Here is a 19,961-nt window from a genome sequence, read left to right as displayed (position 1 = left end):
GCTGCTCCGGAACCTCCGGTCCATACGATCAAAGTGTACTTTACGTAATTGTTCTAAAAGCGGATTTAACGTTTCATATTGGTGTTCGTTGCGTCTTGCATGGGTCGAACAAGAAAGAGGACGAATTAGCAAGCACGGAGACTGATATCATAAACGACCGGAATCATACATATTCAGCGTTCAAAGAAAACCATAAAACTTTGACCATGTCCAATGACCTACCCACCAAAAAGGATCTGGTCAAGTGGGACCAGGAAGATGCTCTCAACTGGACTAGAGGAGAATATGAGATCCCAAACAGCAAAGCTTGTGGAGGTGAAGCAGGTAGGCGAAGAAGTTAGGCTCCAATTTGTGCGCGCATAATGCTCAAAATAGACCAGATGGAAAGGCAATTTACTTCTGCGGCAATTCTCTAGGTCTGCTCAATAAGAAAGCCAGACAGCATATAATGGAAGAACTCGATGTCTGGTCCACGAGGTGAGTTTCCACACTTTCGTGCCGTCAAGCTGATGTTAAGCTGATGTATGACGGATCAGCTCTGTGACTGGTCATTTCAATCATCCCTATCAACGGCCATGGAAACATGTAGATGAACCCCTTACTCCTCATCTTGCGAAACTCGTCGGAGCTCGAGAAGAGGAAGTTGCGCACACATCAACTCTCACGAGCAACATGCACAACCTTTTTACCAGCTTCTATCAACCCACGGAAAAAAGATGGAAGATAGTGATTGAGAAGGGCAGTTTCCCCAGCGACTGGGTGAGTACTGAAGCATGATTCTACGAACCTGAGACTGATAGCTTCGTAGTACGCAGTTCATTCCCATCCGAGATTGCATGATAAAGTCCTCCGCCCTGAGCAGATTGACAATGCCATTATAGCATTGGTGCCGCGTGAAGGAGAAGACACTCTCCGGACTGAAGACATTCTTAAAGTGTTAGATGATAACAAGGACTCAGTGAGCATCACTCTACATAAAAATTGAGTATACTCACTGATTATTGATGGCCAGATTGCCATAGTCTGGTTGCCTCTAGTCCAATACTATACGGGCCAGTTATTTGACATTTCTTCCATTTCACCGAAAGTCCATGAAATTGGTGCTCTCTTAGGGCTTGATATGGCACATGGCATTGGCAATGTGGAATGCAAACTGAACGAGTGGAATGTCGACTTTGCCGTCTGGTGCACATACAAGTATGTTCAGATAACTGCCTCTGGGTTATATCTCACATTGTGCGTTAGGTACTTAAACGCAGGTCCTGCTGCTATTGGAGGATTTTACATTCGCTCAGGATTGGAAGATGGTGGCCGTCGGTAGGTCCAGATTTATCTCAAATCCGTTCTCCTTTTTGATACCCTTTAGTCTTGCTGGCTGGTGGGGCAATGATGCTCGCACGCGCTTCCACATGTCCCCTAACTTCCAACCCACACCAGGTGCTAAAGGATATCAGCATTCTTGCACGCCTGTATTCTCATCTATCCCTCTCCTAGCAACTCTTCAGCTCATTGAAGCTGTGGGGTTCTCTAATATGGTTGAAAAAGCCCGTCGGCTCACTGGTACACTTGAGGCCCTTCTCAAAGCTTCACGATATTATGTTCATCCTGCGGATCCCAAAGGGAAAATCGGTTTTAAAATTATCACACCAGCTGCTCCTTATCGCGGAACTCAGCTGTCCTTAGTGATACTGCCCGAAGAGGAACATGTAATGCCAAAAGTCTTCGACAGAATGTTGAGAAAGGGGCTAGTGGGTGATGAAAGGAAGCCAAGTGTCATCAGACTTAGTCCTGTCGTGCTGTATAACACGTTTGAGGAGGTTGGGAGAGCAGTGGAGATTGTCGAAGAAGCTTTGGAAGAGGAGGAGGAAGAAAGGAAGAGGTGAAAACAGCCTCCAGAATTTCATTACCTGCGATCAACATAAATGCCCTATCTAGATGGTTTGTTAATTAAGCGGGGGATGGGGATGAAAGTTCGTCATTATTATATGCCATATCATCAAATGCGAGGGATAAAATAATTATCTTATCAGTGCATAAGGACATTCACCGTCATTATTAAGTCTACCCTCTCCTTTCGGGGCCACACCACATGACATAATATCATATATATACTAGCAAAAATGACCTGTGAAGGTTTCCAGTCTCCAGTTGTTATGTGACGAAATTTTCGGTTCACTACCGAAATAATTCGGTTTCGGTTTCTTCCATGTATCTTCCGACCTTCGGTGGCGTCGGTCGCCCGGTGGGTCTTCGGCCCTTCGCGCCAGTCAGTCGTTCACTTATTATTACTATGGTTCGTGCGGGTTTGGGTGTTGTTTTATAAACAGATTTTCTATATAGCATCATTTGCTACATTTATGTGGTAGCTTGTCGGTCAAAATGGTTAACAATCAGTAGTAATTACTGGGAGGTTAATTAGTCACGATGCAAAGTTTATACTTGGTACTTTTTAGCGTCCTTCGGTTCACGGCCCGTTCCTTCTGCTGTCTGCTGGCGTTAGCCTTCAAGGGACGTTCGGTCGGTCGGCTAACCAGACGGCACCATGTGTCGAGTTCCGGTTCTCGTAAGAGCAATAGCGGGATTGCTCGTTGGAAATGTAGGACTAACTGCAGTAGATAGAGTAGTATACAAATCTACCGAATACAAATCAAGACATGAGATTGCTGAATACAGGGGCATGATAGGATATATGCCGAGCAGCAATAATTGTGTGGTAGTAGCTGCCACTCGTATTTTTTATATATAGCCCTGCCCCTTTGCTGTTGATATTTTAGTCCACTCTCTATTGTATCATTGTTCTCTTCTTTTTGTACAATATTTGATAACATAACTCTGCTTCATATCACGACTGCTTATATCATCCCGACATGCCTGCCGCTACTATTAGCCCTAAGACCTTGCCTCCTGGCGTTTATTGTCCTACTATCACCTTTTTCGAACCTACTGCCGAGCAGAATTTGGATGTCGAGACTCATGTGAAGCACATGGAGTTCCTCGCAAAATCTGGATTAGCTGGTGTCGTCGTCCAAGGATCGACTGCGGAGGCTGTAACTCTGGACGACGAAGAGAGAAAGACTGTGCGTATTAAGACAGTGGTCCCACCATGATCCCACTGACCTTCCAGACAGCTTATCAGAACTGCGAAAGAGGCTTTCAAAAGATGTGGGAACCACGGACCTGTGATTGCGGGTACAGTTGGTGCTCAGTCTTCTCGCCAAGCTCTTAAACTTTGCCAGGATGCTGCCGAAGCTGGCGCCGATTTCGCACTCGTGCTCCCTCCCTCTTACTACCCAGCTGCCATGTCAGCTGACGCCATCCAGTCTTTCTTTGAAGAAGTAAGTAGCTACATCTAGATCACTTCGTATATATTCGAGGGTGAGCTGACTTAGCCCCGAATCTCTTTAGCTTGCCAGCGCTTCTCCAATTCCCATCATCATTTATTCCTATCCCGGAGTTTGCAGCGGGATCAACATGGACACCGACTTGATTTGTCGACTTGCTCGACACCCTAACATTGCTGGCGTAAAGCACACTGATCATGACGTCGGAAGGATTGGGCGGGAGACTGCTCAGTCTATGGGCAATGCCTTTGGTTGTGAGTATAGTTTACGGAACTTCGGAAAGTGTAGCTGATTTTGCCCTCTCTCAGCTCCTTTCACAATTTTGGGTGGTGCCTCAGACTATCTTCTGGGCACCGTTGCTGTTGGTGGCCAAGGCGCCATTACCGGCATGGCCAATGTCGCTCCTCGCGTCTGCGTCAAAGCTTTTGAGCTCGCACGAGCTGGCCGATACGAGGAAGCTTTGCAGTATGCCAGGGTGATTTCTACTGCCGAATGGGGCATGGGCAAGGGTGCCATCCTCGGGACCAAGGTGAGCATTTCGAATAGTCGACTTTGACGATAGTTAACATTTCAATTAGTACATGACTGCCTGGGCCAATGATTACGCCCCTACAGCGGCTCTTGCTAGAAAACCGTTGCCCCTGTGCCCTGAATCAACCAAGCAACATGTCCGAGCGGTTGGGACCGAGATAGTAGCTCTCGAACGCTCATTGGAACAGCAAGGATGGGCTGGAGCAGCTATGAGGGGAGAAACGCAAAGCGAGAAAGTACTTGCTCCTTCGAAGAAGATCAACGGCATTGTGAACGGTGCGGAAGAAGTGGCCATTTGATTAATTACTTTAGCCTCAAGGTCCTGGAAGATCTGCGATCACAGTCTGTAGTTTTTATCCGCTTTCTATATGCATTTAATACTCCGATGATAGTGTCTGACAATACACGAATCGGATAGCCTATGAACAACAAGGGCATCCCCCCATACCCTCATCCATCAAACTCTCTATCCGTTCAATACGATCAGAAAGCTTATCCATGGCAGCATTGAGTATGTCCATTTGACCTATACTCTCAGAGTTAGTTATGGTCATAACCGGAATGCTCGTGTTTTACCTTGCCGATACACGGCGCACATCCTCCGCACCTCCTCTCTTGCGTCCACCACTTTAATTTGGCTCCCGGTTCTAAGTTTCTCCAATTTATCCTCCAGCATCCCGCCCAGCATGCCTAGCACATCAAGCTCAAGCTGCATTTCTCTCTCCTCCTTTTCATGCAAGGCATGTTCATCATCATCATCCACTTCATCTTCTACGTTCCCACCACCTAATAACACCCTCATGATTTCCAACAAACGCTTATCGACCTCCCCATTTCTTCTCAGCTCAAATCGCTCTCTGGCATCGAGACCTTTGGACTGTAGCCTTTCATTAATGGGTTCTGGTAAGGAAGCAATTCCTAATCGAAGGTTGACAATATCGTCCGGATTAGAGTCAAGTACGAAACCATACCCAAGTAAAAGTTCTTCGTTTGGCTTTGCACCATAATTGTTGAACAACTGTGAACCAGCTTCACAGACTGATGAAGAAACAAGGGAAATTGAAGGGACCCCTCGCGAGCCGTTGGGAATAGACACCAATGATGAGAGCCAAAGAATGGGTTGGCCACGAGCGTCTGTTCTGTATTAGCAATAGCCTGAAATCCCAGATGAAGTCTCACGATTGAAGATATCCACACCGGGGAGAAGAACAGGTTTCGAAACCCCGTCAATTCTGGTGGGCTGAGGAGTCACCTCACCGTCTGGAGGGAGATCGAGTAATTTAGAGGGGAATGCTCGTGAGGACATATAAGTAGCAGTGGCCAGATATCTCTCCCTGGGCGGCAAGAATAAGTTCAACGGTGTTTGGATATGGCGTTCGAAGATTGAAAGTACTCACCATGTCAAACCATCCTCTTTCAAAACGGACCTCAACGCTGCTGACTCAGCAGACCACTCTTTCCTGCGATCCTCTACTGCGCCGAGAAGATTACTGCCGGACAACAACTGCAGTTCTGATTCGGTGAAGTACAACGGTGTAGATAGATTTGACGCTGGGGGCAACGATGCCAAGTATGTCTTATGCACCAATGATCGCGGCCATTCTCTACGCCGAACAACGATTAGGACAATATGCAAGTCTACTGACTTACGTCTCGGGTCTCTCCTGATAAATCCAATGAAACCCCAGATATGCACCGATTCTCATCCTTTCGTTCCATGGCTTCCCTTCTTTAGCATGGCCTTTGGGCCAAATCAGCTGCCCTTTTTCAACTCCTGCAATCTCGCACACGGCTTGTGTGGCAAGCTCAGAAGTCACAGCAAGGGAAAAAGGACAGGATACTAATTTCTCCTCAGGCTTTATGGTATTGTCTGCGAATACAGACAGTCCTGTTGACTCATCTACCTAAATCTATTAATTCTGGGACTGGGTCTGTCTGGGGATAGGCAGAAGGAAATGTCTCACTTGGAGCTTTGCAGAGGGATGGAAATAACCTCCGTTCGAGACAATCCAGTCAATTAGCTCTGTGGCCTGTGTCATGTGAGGTGGCATGACTGTATAATGTTAGGTCTTTGAGGTTGTTCCGAGAGGTTGTTGAATTATTAGTAGTAGTAGTAGTAATAATTAATAATAATAATGAGTTAAGAAGCAACAAGAAGACTAAAAAAAAAGGTGGAGGAAATGACGTGTGATTTGATTGTGATCGCGGGCGAACGAGGAGTACGATACATCCATTCAAGAATCACGGTGGAGATCGACTACATGACTCTCCTCACCCGAGACCTCTCCGCTTCGGCCAGCAATGTCCATCCCCGTATCATCAGACCCCTCCAAGAGAAGCTGGCCCCAAAAGATCTTCGACAAATGCAAAGAACAACCTTTTGTGCCCCTCGGTACGCCTAGCCCTCGCTACTCCGGCCCAACGTCCAGCTAATGTCTTCGTCTAGGTGCTGGTGCGACCGTAGCTGCACTCCTCGGGGCCAGCTACCATCTGAGAAAAGGTAATAGGACGCGATTCAATCAGTTTTTAAGATTCCGAATCTAGTAGGTCATTTCACTCTTTACCATGAAGAGGAAGACGAGTTTATTGACTTGTCTATAGTGCTCAAGGTGTGACCGTTGTGGCCCTATTGATCTATGGAAGTCAAGAACTTGCTGCCAGAGAAAAGGCTGGCGTTGTAAAGCGCAAGGATGACCGCAGTATGTTGTAAATGAGCACATGCCTCATGACTGACTCGTAATATTTCAGTTGTTGTCTACCCGCAAACGTCTCCTTCCCCGGCTGCTCCTGAGCCCTTCGTGCGCTCTGATGAACCTTCTGCCTTACCGGAATCACTATCTTCTGCTGTTGACGCTAAGTCTAATGCCTATCCTCTGAGGAAGGAGGAGAGAATGAAGGTGTCTGAGTTCGCGAAGAGGTTGAAGGAGGCAGAAGCGCTGCAAAAAGAGGAAGATGTATCGAGACGCCGGTAAGGGATGACTGTATAATTGTGTGAAAATTCGAATGAAGCAAAATGAGGTTACAAGCTACACATATGTACCAGTACAGACCATAGAATCTAGCATGCATCCGCCACCATTCATCTGCGTTTCACTGTCTGGCCCGTGTGACTTTTGAGTCAAGTGACCCAGGGATCAGGACCACACTGTTGGTATGCATTTTTCGTACGTAGCAAAAAAAAGATAATATAGGTCAGAGGAAATGACATTATTACATCTACTATTAGTAGATGGATGCGGTGGTGGAGGTTGACCACAAGTCGCCAGTCATCGGTCCCTCAGTCGCAACGACGCTTTCGCTTGAATCATTCGGCCTTCTTGATCCTTGACTTGTTTTTAAAGCGTGTCTCTTCTTTCAACAACTATTCCTCGGGTCTTCACATTTGTTTTTGTAAACTTTATCATGCATCAAAACAACCCATACCTGAAGCAGAAGCCAGATTTCGCTCGATTGGCTTCTAGATACCCAAAATTTGCTCCCTTGTAAGTCTTTTGTCTTCTGTGATTGAAAAGGGTACTAATCAATAGAACCACTAAGCGTCAGCGTTTCCGAGGATGGATACACTTCTATCAACTTTCAGGATCCAACTGCTTTGAGGGAATTGACCAAGTGCTTGTTGAAAGAAGATTGGAATCTGGATGTAGATTTGAGAGAGGACAGGCTTTGCCCAACTGTGAGCTTCGTGTCAGTTCGAATTGTGCGACATCAACCTTACTTCCTATGATAGATACCCAATAGGTGGGTCTTATTTCTCTACTTCACACAGTGGATATTATTCAATAAGTGCAGGCTAGATTATATCTACCACGTGCTCGACCTCGAACCACACCTCCCGTCCTCTTCTTTGAGACCTCTACGAATCCTTGATATGTGAGTACTAGCAGCCATCATAGAATTAAGGAAAGCTGACACCATTCTTCAAATAGAGGAACAGGAGCGACGGCTATCTACCCTATTTTACTGGCTCGACTCCGCCCAGATTCTCGTATTGTTGCTACAGGTGGATTGTACTTGAATAGGTCAAATATAGGCGCTGACTACTGTCAGAGATCGATGAAAGTTCCTACAACCATGCCAAGGCAACACTTGAGAAGAACAATATACCTCCGTCTTCAATCACCGTACTGAAATCACCTACACCTGATCCAATCCTCTTTCCATTATTGGAATGCAAGGGCAAGTCTGAGGACTGGGACCTCACAATATGTAATCCTCCCTTTTTTGCGTCCTCACAGGAAATGCTGCAAGGGATGGAACTAAAAGATAGACAAGCTCATGCAGTGAGTCGTATGCACGCCCCCAAATGAGCGACATTTACTAACAAGCACCCATTTAGGCCCCGACTGCGTCTGATAATGAACTGATTACCAGAGGAGGAGAACTTGCTTTCATAACAAGTATGATACGAGAAAGTATTGACATAGGGCACAGGTGCACGTACGTTTCTCAAGAAGCACGAGCATGTTGATCAAGGCTAATACTCATAGGCTAGGTGGTATACAACACTAGTGGGAAAGTACTCGTCTTTGCAGCCCCTCATAGAGACTTTGCGGGAATTCAAGGTATTTAGGTAATGTGCGGTTAATGCAAGCGAGACACTTATGTCAAAACCAGATTGACAACTACTTTGTCATCAATATGAAGCAATCCCGGACTTCTCGATGGATACTTGGCTGGTCTCACACCATGACACGACTTCCTGATGTAAGGACTTATTATTTGCTATCGCAGAGGAGAAATTAACATGTACTGCGCCGTCTCAGAGCATAACCAGACCCTATGCGATCATGGAAAATACGACATTTGCTCAGCTTTTACCATCTTCAAATACCGTGCGATTCAATGCCCCACCAACCGTATCGCTTACGACACTGAAAGCCAAGGTGCTCGATGTCCTTCGAACTGTCGCTTTAGACCCCTCGAAAGATAGTCCGGATCCTTCACAATATGAGGGTGAGACGCAGAACTCCGTACTGATCTCCCCCAGGATCAATACGTGGTCCCGGGCTGCTCGCCGAATGGCCGCAAGGCAAGAAAGCAAAGCGGAGCCAGAAGGTCAAGGGGAAGCGAGCAAACCACTTACCCTCTTTCGCTGTAGAATTAAGTACATCAATAGCCACACGAGGCCAATGGACGGATCACCATCTTTAGAGATTGACTGGCTCGAAGGGAGACGAGAAGATCGAGAAGTTTGGGAAAGTTTTTGCAATTTCTTGTTAAGCAAATTAGGATTAAGCAGAAAGCGTCAAGCGGAAGCCGAATCAGATGGTCGTCCTCTGAAAAGCTCAGGAAGACGGTTCCAGGGGAACTATGCAAGGGGCCGCATGGCGATGTAACAAGAGTGGGATGGCAAGACAATTAGCGAAAGAGCCGTTTGAATTAAAATCGAATATGCGCTGCATGCATTTGATGACTAGTTAGTGAGCACTAAAGGAGTGTCTTGCCCAACCACTCCTGGAATGCTTGACATTCGACCTTCGGATCCTCATCGAATGCGTGATCTGCCCCTTCAACCCTTTCGATTACGAGATCTCCACTGGCCCTACCCAGTGCCTCAATCGTCTTCTCCATGGGTTGCACTTTATCGTCAATGGTGCCATACACAAAGAAGATTGGAACGTGATACTTTGCCTTGCTCGACTTGGAAGCAATTTCCAGGCGATGAGGGATGGACAAAGAGAGAGGAGAGGGACGGAACGCATCGAGACCTTGTCCAACTGAACGCTGAGTAAGGAACAGGAGGGAAGGGAAAAGAGAATGTTGAAGCATATATGGATATAGGATAGATCGAGGTCCACCAGAGACAGCAGAGCAGACAGGCGCTGCTTTGGTGTCGATATGAGGCTTCGCTTGAGCGTGCGAGATGCTATGATTTGTCGATTTAGAAATTATATGTCACTATGGGCTCACTTACCTGTTGCCATTCATCCATGGTACTGGATTCGTCTCTGTCGCCCAGAATTTGTCCGTGAGATCAGTGATGGGATAGAAAGGTGCGAGGCATTTGATGGCCTCATTCTTCAATCCTCTATAAGCTCCAATCTCTTCGTCGCCAACTTCATCAGGTACTCTCAAGCCTGCTATCAATGCCAGATAGCCCCCCGCGGAACCTCCTGAAAGGCAGATCCTAGAAACATCTATCTTATGATCACCCTTTCCATCCTTGACCAATCTGTCGTTGAGCCTGGTTTGAATGTAGTCGAAGAGAACAGTAACATCAGAGAGGATATCAAGGATAGAGACCTGAGGAGCGAGGCGATAGTTGGGCGAAATGATTGCTACACTTTCATCAGGGCGTCCATCGCCTCTGGTGTAAGCGTGTGAAGGCAATCGCCTGAAATGAGGAGGAAGATTTTCTTTATTTCCCTGTAGCAAACCACCGCCGTGGAACCAGATGACAAGGGGGTGGCCAGAAGGGCCGGCAGGGGTAGAAGGAAGATAAAGATCGAAATCAACAGCCAGAGGTTCCGAGTCGAACGTGGCTGCTGGAAGAGTGCGGTAGACAATAGTAAGGTCAGGCTCCGGAATAGGTAAAGTATGTTCGTCATTCGCCGCAGGTCCTGTTTCGACAGCCGAGCTAGCCTTGTCTTGATTATCTTCGACAGTGGATGTATCTTCATGGTTGAATGAAGGAGTGGCTTGACGTAAGTTGCATCCTATGGTATCAACCTTAGCAGCCGATGCAATGGTACCAATGAGGCCGCGGATATTGATATTTCCGGAGAGAACAAGGTGAGAGAGCTCCGGCATGGCCTTCTCACTGATCCCAAGACTTTGAACATCAAGAACACCCGAAACGTTGTTATTTTCTATGTTGAGGACCCTCATATGCTTAAGATAGACACTGGCCAGTGCCTTCAGACCCTCCTGAGTGATGGTATTGCTCCCAAGACTCAGATGACGAAGCACTGGAAGTATAGGTCTTTCTGACTTGAGAGCGGTTTGACGTTGGATGGCGGTAGTGAAAAATCCAGAGCCATAGCGGAGGCCTTCTTCAGAAGGCCCTATGGGTGAATCAAAAGATAGGGTAGTAATTGAATTGTGCGAGATATCCAGAACCTGAAGTTGGGGAAGCAAAAGGACAGAACGAGGAATGGATGGTAGCGAATTGTGGCTTGAAACCAGTTAATGCTTGTCCAAAACAAAGCGAGAAGACCCACGAAAGATCCAGAGAGCTCAAACGAAGGAGGTCAGAGAGGGCATCGGGAACCCCTTTGAGAAGGTTTTTGCTTAACTAAAGTACATATGAGCACGCGAACAGGTGAGGAATATTGAGAGTTGCACACATCCAGAATTTTCAATCCTCCAAACATTCCAATTTCCCTGTCAATCTCCACGAGCTTGTTATTCCCAATTCTCAGGGTGGTAAGTTCCTCTGGTTCTGACCAGATATCTTCTTCTTTCCTCCAAGTGCGAAACGCCAAGCCCTGCTGACTATTGTCTACGTCTATTTCATCATCTACAGCAAAAGGGCTAGTACCGATTGCAGTGCGTGAGCGTGAGGCAGCTAATGATTCCCTCGGCGGGGAAGGAGGAGGGGGAGGATTGGAAAGGTCGGTAGTCGAAAGCCCCAGAAGGGATATGTACACTTTTGGGGGGATGCGCTCAAGTTCAAGGGAAGCAATATCTAATTTACCTGAACACCCAACGTTTGCCGAACATCAGCTTCCTTACTTTCCCGTGCATAGTTTTCACCTGAGCTTACCTGATTTAGCGGCCTTCTTCAACTGCCCTTCCACAGTCTTGTCCTCTAGCAGATCTGCCCCACTCCCATCTAAGTGAACAAATCCTCTGGGAGTACCCGCTCTTTTGCCAGCCGGGCTACCGTAAGTTTGGAGGTCGCCGGTTCTCTGAGATTTGGGAGTGTTGCGGAGTTCTGCACGACGGGCCGCTATGGTTTCGCGAATAGAAGGCCGAGCTGGGGAGTATTGTGCTGAGACAGGCATCTTGGTCAATCTGATGCCGATGGGAATATGCAAACAGAAAACGAGAAAGTGATATTTGATGATGTGCGTGGTTTGTTTGGTGCGACAAACATTCCAGCCTGAAATCAGACACCGGTGCTTAAAAAGTGGAGGTCTCATAAATACCCAAATCTTACGTAAAAAGTATTAACAACGCAATTGTTAGGATGGACAGCAGCGAAACGGGAAAGCACTCATTTTCCGAGTCATTCCTGTCATTCCCATGCATTATTGCCCATATATCTTTAGCAGAACCTCCTACTCTGCATCCCTAATAGCACATGCCATTTTTACAACTTCAGCCATCTCTCTAGGCTCATGGACTCTCAAGATGTCCACAACTCCACTGGAAGCGCACCAACCGCTGACAGCCGCATCTCCAAAACTCCTCTCTTTTGGTACAGCCCGTTTTATGGTCTGACCTACAAATCCCTTTCTGCTGGCACCTACTAACATCGGAAGTCTCTCCAGTCCGGTCCCTGGAAGGACAAGATCAGGCAGGTGTTTGAGCAATGTTAAGCTTTGAGAGGAAGACTTGGCAAAGCCCAAGCCAGGATCGAGGATGATATTCCATCGTTTGACGCCAGACTTCAAGGCCTGCTCTACCAAGGCCCTCATCTCCTGTATCACACCCTTGATGACACCTCCGAAACTATCATAATCCTGGACATCCGCTGCAATCATGGTTTTTGAATCACCCCTAGAATGCATCAGAACAACAGGAACGTCTGCTTCTGCCATGACCCGCAACATTCCTGGCTCTTGTCCACCACGGACGTCGTTAATGATGGACGCACCAGCTTCAACAGCAGCCTTGGCAACTGACGGTCGATAAGTATCAATTGATATCGGAATCGATGCAACGATGGGATCACTTGATGATCGGATGGCTTTGACAAGTGGGATAACGCGACTGAGCTCGTCTTCCTCTGAACAGGGTTCAGAACCTGGGCGCGTGGACATTCCCCCAATGTCGAGAATAGCCGGAGGCTCAGGTCCTTTTAACAGCTTTTCGCAAGCGGCGAGCGCATATTCGACATTCGTCCTGGCGGGATCGCCATCAGAAAATGAATCTGGTGTTGTATTGAAGATGGCCATGATGTATGGGGAGGCAGGGATGGAAAGCCTAAGGGGAGAAGCGTGAGAGTGTAAGGGGATTATAGGTGAAAGAGATGGCGGAAACGTGGTTGGAAGACTGGCGAGAAGCTGGCCGACGGATCGGCGAAGCGCAGGGTGCGTGAACTCTGGATCAATGCTTTGGAGATGGTCAGTCCCTGGAACTTCATCTTCAAAAAAGCAGTTTTAAACGTACTCGGCCAGCGGCCTCAAAACAAACTCTCGCTCACGTAGTCTTTTGTGAGGGCATTCTAACCATTTGATCCCATGTTCATCTTCCTCATCAGTTTCGTTGCCAATTTTAACCACTCGGTGACCATAAAAGACCAAATCTAGATCGATGACTCGAGGACCATTCGTGAATGTCTTTGTACGCCCGACAGCTTTCTCTATGTGTTTGAGCAATCGAAGAACTTCCAAGGGCTCAAGTGGTGTAGCTAGCTGCGGGGAAGTTAAACAGATATCTTCACAGATACGTCCGCAGTAACTTACCTCAATGACACCATTGATGAACCGGTCCTGATCTTCCACATACATCGGTTCACTCTCGTACAGTCTACTAGTACCTAGCAATTTACATCCAGCCTCCTCTAAAAGGCTTACGGCTCTTGTGATGTTGGCTACTCTGTCACCGATATTGGAACCGACAGCCACGAATACCCTCTCAAGGGCTTCGCGTGGTGCATTGCAAGCGGTGCCAGATGGTAGACTTGGCGCATAGTCGGCCTGTGAGCGATGAATCGTGATGCTTGGAGTAGCGAAAGGTATTGCCGATGGTTTCCTGATTGTAATTTCTAGATGAGATTGAGTGGGATCCCCCAGATAGCGACTCTTCAGAAGATGTTGTCCCAGTTCGTGGTTCAGCGATTCGATAGTTCCGTAAGCCGAGTTGCTCACAAACTGTCACCACGTTTTGTTAGTGATGGAAGATAATTGAGCACAAGTGCTGCTAGCACAACTTACGTCGTATATTTCATCTGCAAATCCCTTGTGTCCCCAAACATTCCAGTCGCCTCCTCTGACCTTGACATCCAACTCCAGCCTCTGTTTCTCTTTTCTCTCATGCTCATGTAGTCCCACAATACACACTACCTTCAAGTCCCGGATTGTACAACTCCTGCCGGTTTCTTCGCCATTTTTGGCATAGGACGCCTTGTACACAGCTTCTAGAGCATGTAGCAGTGCCTTTGGAAGGCCTAGACGGATATCTACGCTCTGGACATCGTCAAACCCTAGCGGGATGGCACTGACAGCGCGCATCAGCTCCCATGGTCCGCTCCATACCTTTTCGGCATCATTCGCAAGGGCATATACCGCTTTGGATACTGAAGAGTAATTTACTCCAAGGCCTGCCATGGAGTCCCCTGCGGCGGTGGCAGAGACAGAGTTGGGGACGAGGTGAATTGTGAGGGAGAGAAGGGCTGGACAGGGAGGGGACGGGGTGAGGTGAAAGGCGGACGGACCTAGGCCATGTGGCAGGTGAAGTGTGAGAGATGAGATGGTTATCGTATCCGGGGGCATGCTTGAAGAGTTATGCAAGCGGTTGTGGTTCAAAATAATGTACTGCAGATTCCCAGATCGGTGTCGAAGAAAGCGAAATAATAATGTAAGAATGACCTCCACCGCGCTGCTCGACTGCTATTGATTACTACGCATGTCGGTACTGGTTCGTCCGTCCGTTCCGGGTCTCTGCTCATCTTCTTCTCTCCCGCTTTAATACAAGAATCATTCAGCATGTTGAGTGAGTCGGCCCACAGAGCAATGCCACTGTATCGTATCCGTCTGCTCACAACTCACAGTCGTCGGTCTTACCGGCGGCATCGCTTCCGGTACGTCTCTCCAATTCGGCTGCTCTTGGCCTTCCGGTCTCACACAGCTGATCTCTCAAAGGCAAATCAACCGTCTCCAAACTGCTCTCTGAAAGACATCATCTTCCGATTATAGATGCTGATCTCATTGCTCGCGAGGTCATTGAGCCTGGCACATCCGGTTACTCCCTCGTTGTCTCACACTTTGGCCCTGACCGCATCTTGCAGGAAGACGGAGTATCGCTCGATAGAGGAGCTATAGGTGATATCATCTTTCATGATCCTGAGGAAAGAAAGTGGTTGAATGGGGTCGTGCACCCGAGGGTGAAGAAGGAGATGGTCAAACGGATCATAAGATATTGGCTAAATGGGGAATGGTGTGTGATCGTTGATGTGCCGCTATTGATTGAAGCGGGTATGTGGAAGTGGGTGGGGGATACTGTCGTGGTATATGTGTATGTTCTTGATGGCGCGCCAAGTCTTACATGGAAACCATTTCTAACCGGGTGTCTGTGTAGCAATGAGCGTCTCCAGCTGTCGCGCCTCCTCGGTCGCCAATCTAATCCTCCTTTGACCCAATCCCAAGCTTCAAGCCGAATTGCATCTCAGTTACCACTATCGGCCAAGCTTTCCTACGCCACGTCTGTCATTGACAATTCCGGTTCATTTTCAGACCTGAACGATCAGGTCGATAGGACGGTTGCCAAGTGGAAGGCACAGCAAGGCGGAGATTCCGGTTGGTGGTGGAGGGTTTGCTGGTTAGTACCGCCCGTGGGGCTAGCAGCTGGTGCATTGAGCTTGCTAGCTGTTTGGAGGAAGGGCAAAAAAGACAGGAGGAGAGGGAGAGGAGAGGTCTCAAGGAGGGACAATTCCGAGCAAGCATCAGAAAGGATAGAGCTCATGGAACTGAAGGGGGGAAGACGGAGAACTGCGAGTGGGAGTGTCACGGACGAAGAATAAATGTTGCATTATGGTAGCCAAGTTAAAATGCTTGCATTAATGCAGTATGAAATGCTGCCCGGCATTTTACGAATCATAATGTCGCACAGTGGTGGTGTCGCTTCGTAAATGTTGCATGGCTGATATCAAACAGCCCCATATCGTACAAACAGCCAAAATCATACTGGTGGTAGAAAGTCCACGACTAAGATCAAACGCCCCTACAAGGCACAATATACTCTATCGTTGAAGACATGTATATATGCTAGATTAACATTACAACTTCCGACAAGACAACGCATCCCACTATTACCCAGACACTCAATCGAGCTTTCCTCCCAAACCTTGCACTAATGCCTGCACCATGTTCCTTCTTATTGACAGCCCTTCACGGTACCTGCACGAGATCCAGCCGCCGGCACCACGCGAATGAGCCGCACGGACCACCAACTCTGCTGCCATCTTGCCAGTATTGATCCTATTTTCCCCGTCAGCGTCGCCTCCGGGATCTAGAGTCGCCTTGAGAGCGTGCCATGCATCTTCGAGGGTAAGGTTTTCAGCATCGCTCCGAGGATTGGCTTCCGTGTGCGTGCCACCGAACGAACAACCGAATGACTGACAGAGACGCGTGGCAAAGACCAAAAGGCCGGGATCATTGACGACATGAGAATCTGAGACATGGCAGCAGCTCTTGAGACGGGTGAGAAGGTCGAGTTGAGAAGGAGATGGGGCATGGGGAGGATTGGTCAAGGGTGGAGAAATGGGAGAAGGTTTATTAACACCGGAGCCATTGGCGCTGCTGTCGCCATTATGATCCGCGGATGAGAACATGCTGAACATGCCGCCAAAGTTGGGTGTAGCAGAAGTGGTGTTGTTCTTGTAGAGAGAATTGTCAATGTTGTTGGTGAAATCAGCGAACTGTGTATCGGGAGACACGGGGAGGTTGAAGGGCATGGGGAGCTGGTAATTGAATGGGGCGGGAGAGACATCGGCGGGAGAGTTGAAAAGAGCAGGAACGTTCTGAGGGTTGCTCAGGTGAGGAACGTTGGGTTGCTGCTGCGCGGTGTGGGCGGCAGCAGTGGCATTGGATGGACCGGCGCCGCTTGTCGCACGAGGGGACAGTGTCGCGCTGTCCCTGCCGTTTCCTCTCTCAGCCTCGCTCATGTCTGTGGTGTCAGCTTCTGGCAGCCCCAAGGCTCTCCTCTCCCTCTCCCTCGCTTCTTTTCTTGCGCGGACTCTCTCGCTCATGGGGACACCACCCTCCTTGAGGGCCTTGCCGCGCCCGGTGGGCCCTGAGCCGATCTTTGGCCTGTCTGCTGCGGGAAGGCTGAGGAGTGCGCGCAGCTGGGTGTTTTCCGTCTCTAGCTGGAGGATGCGTTCTTCGAGCGAGGCGAGATGCTCTGCACGACGGAGACGGAAGGCGCGCTGGACCTCGCGTGCGCGGGATGGGGGAAGCTGGTCATTTGGCTTGCGGCCTCTGGGCTCGTGGCGGTCCTGCGAGGGGGTCAGGATGCGGATGGGAAAACGTGTGGGATTGTGCGTACTTTTGTTGCGTTTGACTGGGGCGTGGACGCTGAACCTGCCTCTGACATGGTGGTATCTAATCTGATCTGGGCCGGTGGTGACTGACGCAAGGATGGTGTGTGATGTTATTATCAATTTGAAAGAGGAGAGGGAGAAGGTGAAATGGTGCACGCGGGGAAATGAAATAAGACCAATCCGCTTGCAATCTGCCAGAATCGGAAATCCCCCAAACCAGATATGTGCGATCCACCCGCCCGCCGCTTATTGTATTGTCAATTTTCACCTCTTCCAAATCGCCGACGAGGCGGTTGATTTCGTAATAAGAAGCCGCTTCGGGACAAACACACGTCACCCGCCAAAGCTCCACGTCACCATTTCTTCCACACCTCCGCCCAACACACACTCGGTCCTTTGGACGGTCGGGTGCCGGTTCGCGTTGCAAGAGATAAGCCCATCCTTTCGAACACGGCACCGAATCTGCTATGGGCGCCACTGGAGAGTGAGTGCGCCGCCGTACTGATGCACCGTCTCCACGCCCGGCTGACTCACCTTGCCACCGCTAATGACTCCCAGGTCCTTCCTTCCCCAGGTAGTCGGAGTAAGTCCCGCCCCGCCGTGCATCCTATAACCATCGCAGCTCTTCTACGCCACCTTCGACCCGAGCCTCGGCCCTGTCGTCCGGTACCAGGTGCCCGAGAACCTCATCTCAGACAGCACGACCGAAGAGGCACGCTCACCCTCAAACTCCCGCTCGCGCTCGCGCTCTCGGGCATCCCGCTTCGTCTCCCCGTCCCCCTCTCCGTCTCCCCTGCCAAACAGGACCCTTCTCAACTTTGGGCCCATCTCCGAATACGTCATCCCCAAAAAGTCGCTTCACGGCCGTCTCGTCACGCTTCTCACCACCGGCACGGGGTGCGACGAGGATGAACAGGCGGGGTACAGAGTTATGGGTTTCCCCAATGTCATGACGGCGCCAGAAGGCACATATACACGGAATGAGTATATGTGGAACCTGTGTTTCGTGTTCCATTCTTCGAGCTCGCTGGAGGCCTTTGAGCCGGTCGTGAGGAAATGCGCGAGGATTCTGAGAAGCGCAGAAGTAAGCATCGATCTCCGACATACCTACCGCGATATCTGACCCGTCCATACCAGCGTGATTCTGCCTATCTTTCAAAGCCATCGCCGGACCACACAGCACTGCCTGCGGTTCTAGAACAGCTGTTTGAGGACCTAAACTCTTACTCCGAGACAAGTATACCTTTAGACGGTTTCAACTCTCTGGAGCTCAAACTCTTTCCTTTTTATCGTAGGTGCCATTTCTCTGTCATTTCGGCCTATGAAGACCAACGTCCCATTGCACAGCAAATCCTCCCGATTGCGAGGACTGGCATGTCCCTGTTGCTCTTGTTGACCTCAATGCGCACAAAGACGACAACTGGGATATTACGGCTGCAAGGGTCTGTCAGTTTATCGATGGGGTCAATCATGTCAAGAAGATTGCAGAGCTTGCCAAGGCGGACGAGGCTTTGACTCGAGAGACATTACGACATATGCTGTAAGCTGGTCACACCAATATATAAAGAGCTTCTTCTGACGAGAGCTCTAGGTATTACCAGGTGATCATGATGGCACGTCGACCACCCCTCATCAAATGCGAAAGCTGACCTTTATTTATTTTTCAGATTGACATCTTCCAATACTCCAATATGTACACCCTCAAACCAATAATATCCCGATTGTCTGCCGATGAAACCATCATTTCCGAATGCGCCTGCTATGTTACACGCTCCGGTTTTCCTTTACCCGATTGGCCCACACTTCTGCAGCTTTACAGCCGCTTTCAACCCGGCATCACGGTGCATGACTGGATAGAAGCGCACGAGGTTCTTTCAATGGGTATAGACCCCCGGAGATTCGTGTCTTTCGGTATCATCAAGGGTTTTCTCCGTCGAGTGAACCGTTGGCCAAAGCTGGTGGAAAGGAGAGAACCGCTCATCCATGTCCCAGAGCATCGAAAAAGAGTGGGGTTCGATGACTCTGTACGGGGGAATTCCAGCGGGTTTTATAGAGACCGTGACCGCTCTCAATCCCAGATACATCTTTATCAGCAAGGTCATCAGCATACCAGTGGCTTTCACCCCAACGATTCTGCCGCGTCTCTCAGTCGAGGCATTCTTGGCGGAGAATCAACATTCACCCTCCGCTCCGTCGGATCCAATGCCTCGCTAGGCGTTTCTCCTTCCTCAATACCTACACGTACTCCACCATCACTGCACGGAAGATCCCCTCGCCGGCACCCTTTCGCCCCCTCTACCGCGGGAACTGGCAGCACACATACTGCACTCCCACGTTCCCACGTTTCCGCCGCCGAGTCACATCCATCGACGTCCTCCCGCCGGGCGATAGGTGGAAGTATCACGGGAACCAACACCACAGGCGGTCTCGTCCCGGGCGGTAGCGGCTTCAATATTAGATACGGCTTGAATACCAGACAGAGGGAGGAAGCCGCTGCAGTCAAACAGGCCGAGGAGCTGGAGGAAGAGTTGATAGGATTTTTAGATGGGAGTCATCATGCAGATGAGATCCAAGTGAGATTCGGATGGAGCTGGGGCCAGCTGGAAAAGATCCTTGGACTGGACGAAATGACTGGAGGCATGGGAAGAAAAGGTGTAACAGTAGTCTATCGTTGATCACTTGTCACATTATAAAATTTGTTTCTTTAGACAATCGCCCAAAAG

The 19,961-nt window shown here is 49.0% G+C and overlaps 10 protein-coding genes across 10 annotated transcripts; 6 read left to right on the top strand and 4 right to left on the bottom strand.

The window, feature by feature from the left end:
* Positions 1 to 206: 206 nt before the first annotated feature.
* CNBC3200 (hypothetical protein) lies at positions 207 to 1,883 on the top strand (the record flags this gene model as incomplete). Its single annotated transcript, XM_771736.1, has 7 exons — positions 207 to 324; positions 381 to 477; positions 537 to 759; positions 809 to 958; positions 1,013 to 1,197; positions 1,246 to 1,317; positions 1,367 to 1,883. 7 exons carry the CDS (start codon positions 207 to 209, stop codon positions 1,881 to 1,883), a joined length of 1,362 nt encoding a protein of 453 aa, XP_776829.1.
* Positions 1,884 to 2,867: 984 nt separating this feature from the next.
* On the top strand, positions 2,868 to 4,171 carry CNBC3190 (hypothetical protein; the record flags this gene model as incomplete). Its single annotated transcript, XM_771735.1, has 5 exons — positions 2,868 to 3,077; positions 3,129 to 3,335; positions 3,406 to 3,595; positions 3,650 to 3,870; positions 3,920 to 4,171. 5 exons carry the CDS (start codon positions 2,868 to 2,870, stop codon positions 4,169 to 4,171), a joined length of 1,080 nt encoding a protein of 359 aa, XP_776828.1.
* Positions 4,172 to 4,291: 120 nt separating this feature from the next.
* On the bottom strand, positions 4,292 to 5,923 carry CNBC3180 (hypothetical protein; the record flags this gene model as incomplete). The annotated part of the gene is made up of 6 exons (XM_771734.1): positions 4,292 to 4,398; positions 4,449 to 5,006; positions 5,052 to 5,206; positions 5,270 to 5,476; positions 5,523 to 5,776; positions 5,837 to 5,923. 6 exons carry the CDS (start codon positions 5,921 to 5,923, stop codon positions 4,292 to 4,294), a joined length of 1,368 nt encoding a protein of 455 aa, XP_776827.1.
* Positions 5,924 to 6,173: 250 nt separating this feature from the next.
* Positions 6,174 to 6,844, top strand: CNBC3170 (hypothetical protein; the record flags this gene model as incomplete). Its single annotated transcript, XM_771733.1, has 4 exons — positions 6,174 to 6,264; positions 6,319 to 6,415; positions 6,474 to 6,571; positions 6,621 to 6,844. 4 exons carry the CDS (start codon positions 6,174 to 6,176, stop codon positions 6,842 to 6,844), a joined length of 510 nt encoding a protein of 169 aa, XP_776826.1.
* A 430-nt stretch (positions 6,845 to 7,274) lies between these two features.
* Positions 7,275 to 9,208, top strand: CNBC3160 (hypothetical protein; the record flags this gene model as incomplete). Its single annotated transcript, XM_771732.1, has 10 exons — positions 7,275 to 7,354; positions 7,410 to 7,545; positions 7,600 to 7,610; positions 7,662 to 7,742; positions 7,799 to 7,879; positions 7,933 to 8,152; positions 8,209 to 8,309; positions 8,365 to 8,434; positions 8,487 to 8,576; positions 8,636 to 9,208. 10 exons carry the CDS (start codon positions 7,275 to 7,277, stop codon positions 9,206 to 9,208), a joined length of 1,443 nt encoding a protein of 480 aa, XP_776825.1.
* A 91-nt stretch (positions 9,209 to 9,299) lies between these two features.
* CNBC3150 (hypothetical protein) lies at positions 9,300 to 11,185 on the bottom strand (the record flags this gene model as incomplete). The annotated part of the gene is made up of 4 exons (XM_771731.1): positions 9,300 to 9,738; positions 9,787 to 10,986; positions 11,033 to 11,106; positions 11,159 to 11,185. 4 exons carry the CDS (start codon positions 11,183 to 11,185, stop codon positions 9,300 to 9,302), a joined length of 1,740 nt encoding a protein of 579 aa, XP_776824.1.
* Positions 11,186 to 12,094: 909 nt separating this feature from the next.
* On the bottom strand, positions 12,095 to 14,473 carry CNBC3140 (hypothetical protein; the record flags this gene model as incomplete). The annotated part of the gene is made up of 4 exons (XM_771730.1): positions 12,095 to 13,091; positions 13,149 to 13,393; positions 13,445 to 13,852; positions 13,916 to 14,473. 4 exons carry the CDS (start codon positions 14,471 to 14,473, stop codon positions 12,095 to 12,097), a joined length of 2,208 nt encoding a protein of 735 aa, XP_776823.1.
* A 213-nt stretch (positions 14,474 to 14,686) lies between these two features.
* Positions 14,687 to 15,720, top strand: CNBC3130 (hypothetical protein; the record flags this gene model as incomplete). Its single annotated transcript, XM_771729.1, has 4 exons — positions 14,687 to 14,693; positions 14,752 to 14,781; positions 14,843 to 15,215; positions 15,279 to 15,720. 4 exons carry the CDS (start codon positions 14,687 to 14,689, stop codon positions 15,718 to 15,720), a joined length of 852 nt encoding a protein of 283 aa, XP_776822.1.
* A 300-nt stretch (positions 15,721 to 16,020) lies between these two features.
* On the bottom strand, positions 16,021 to 17,291 carry CNBC3120 (hypothetical protein; the record flags this gene model as incomplete). Its single annotated transcript, XM_771728.1, has 2 exons — positions 16,021 to 17,193; positions 17,244 to 17,291. 2 exons carry the CDS (start codon positions 17,289 to 17,291, stop codon positions 16,021 to 16,023), a joined length of 1,221 nt encoding a protein of 406 aa, XP_776821.1.
* A 414-nt stretch (positions 17,292 to 17,705) lies between these two features.
* Positions 17,706 to 19,913, top strand: CNBC3110 (hypothetical protein; the record flags this gene model as incomplete). The annotated part of the gene is made up of 7 exons (XM_771727.1): positions 17,706 to 17,722; positions 17,797 to 17,821; positions 17,861 to 18,322; positions 18,376 to 18,529; positions 18,586 to 18,778; positions 18,830 to 18,851; positions 18,906 to 19,913. 7 exons carry the CDS (start codon positions 17,706 to 17,708, stop codon positions 19,911 to 19,913), a joined length of 1,881 nt encoding a protein of 626 aa, XP_776820.1.
* Positions 19,914 to 19,961: the final 48 nt, after the last annotated feature.

This window comes from Cryptococcus neoformans, chromosome 3, assembly GCF_000149385.1.
Source record: "Cryptococcus neoformans var. neoformans B-3501A chromosome 3, whole genome shotgun sequence".
Taxonomy (NCBI): Eukaryota; Fungi; Basidiomycota; class Tremellomycetes; order Tremellales; family Cryptococcaceae; genus Cryptococcus; species Cryptococcus deneoformans.
This window is presented reverse-complemented; position numbering and strand designations above follow the sequence as displayed.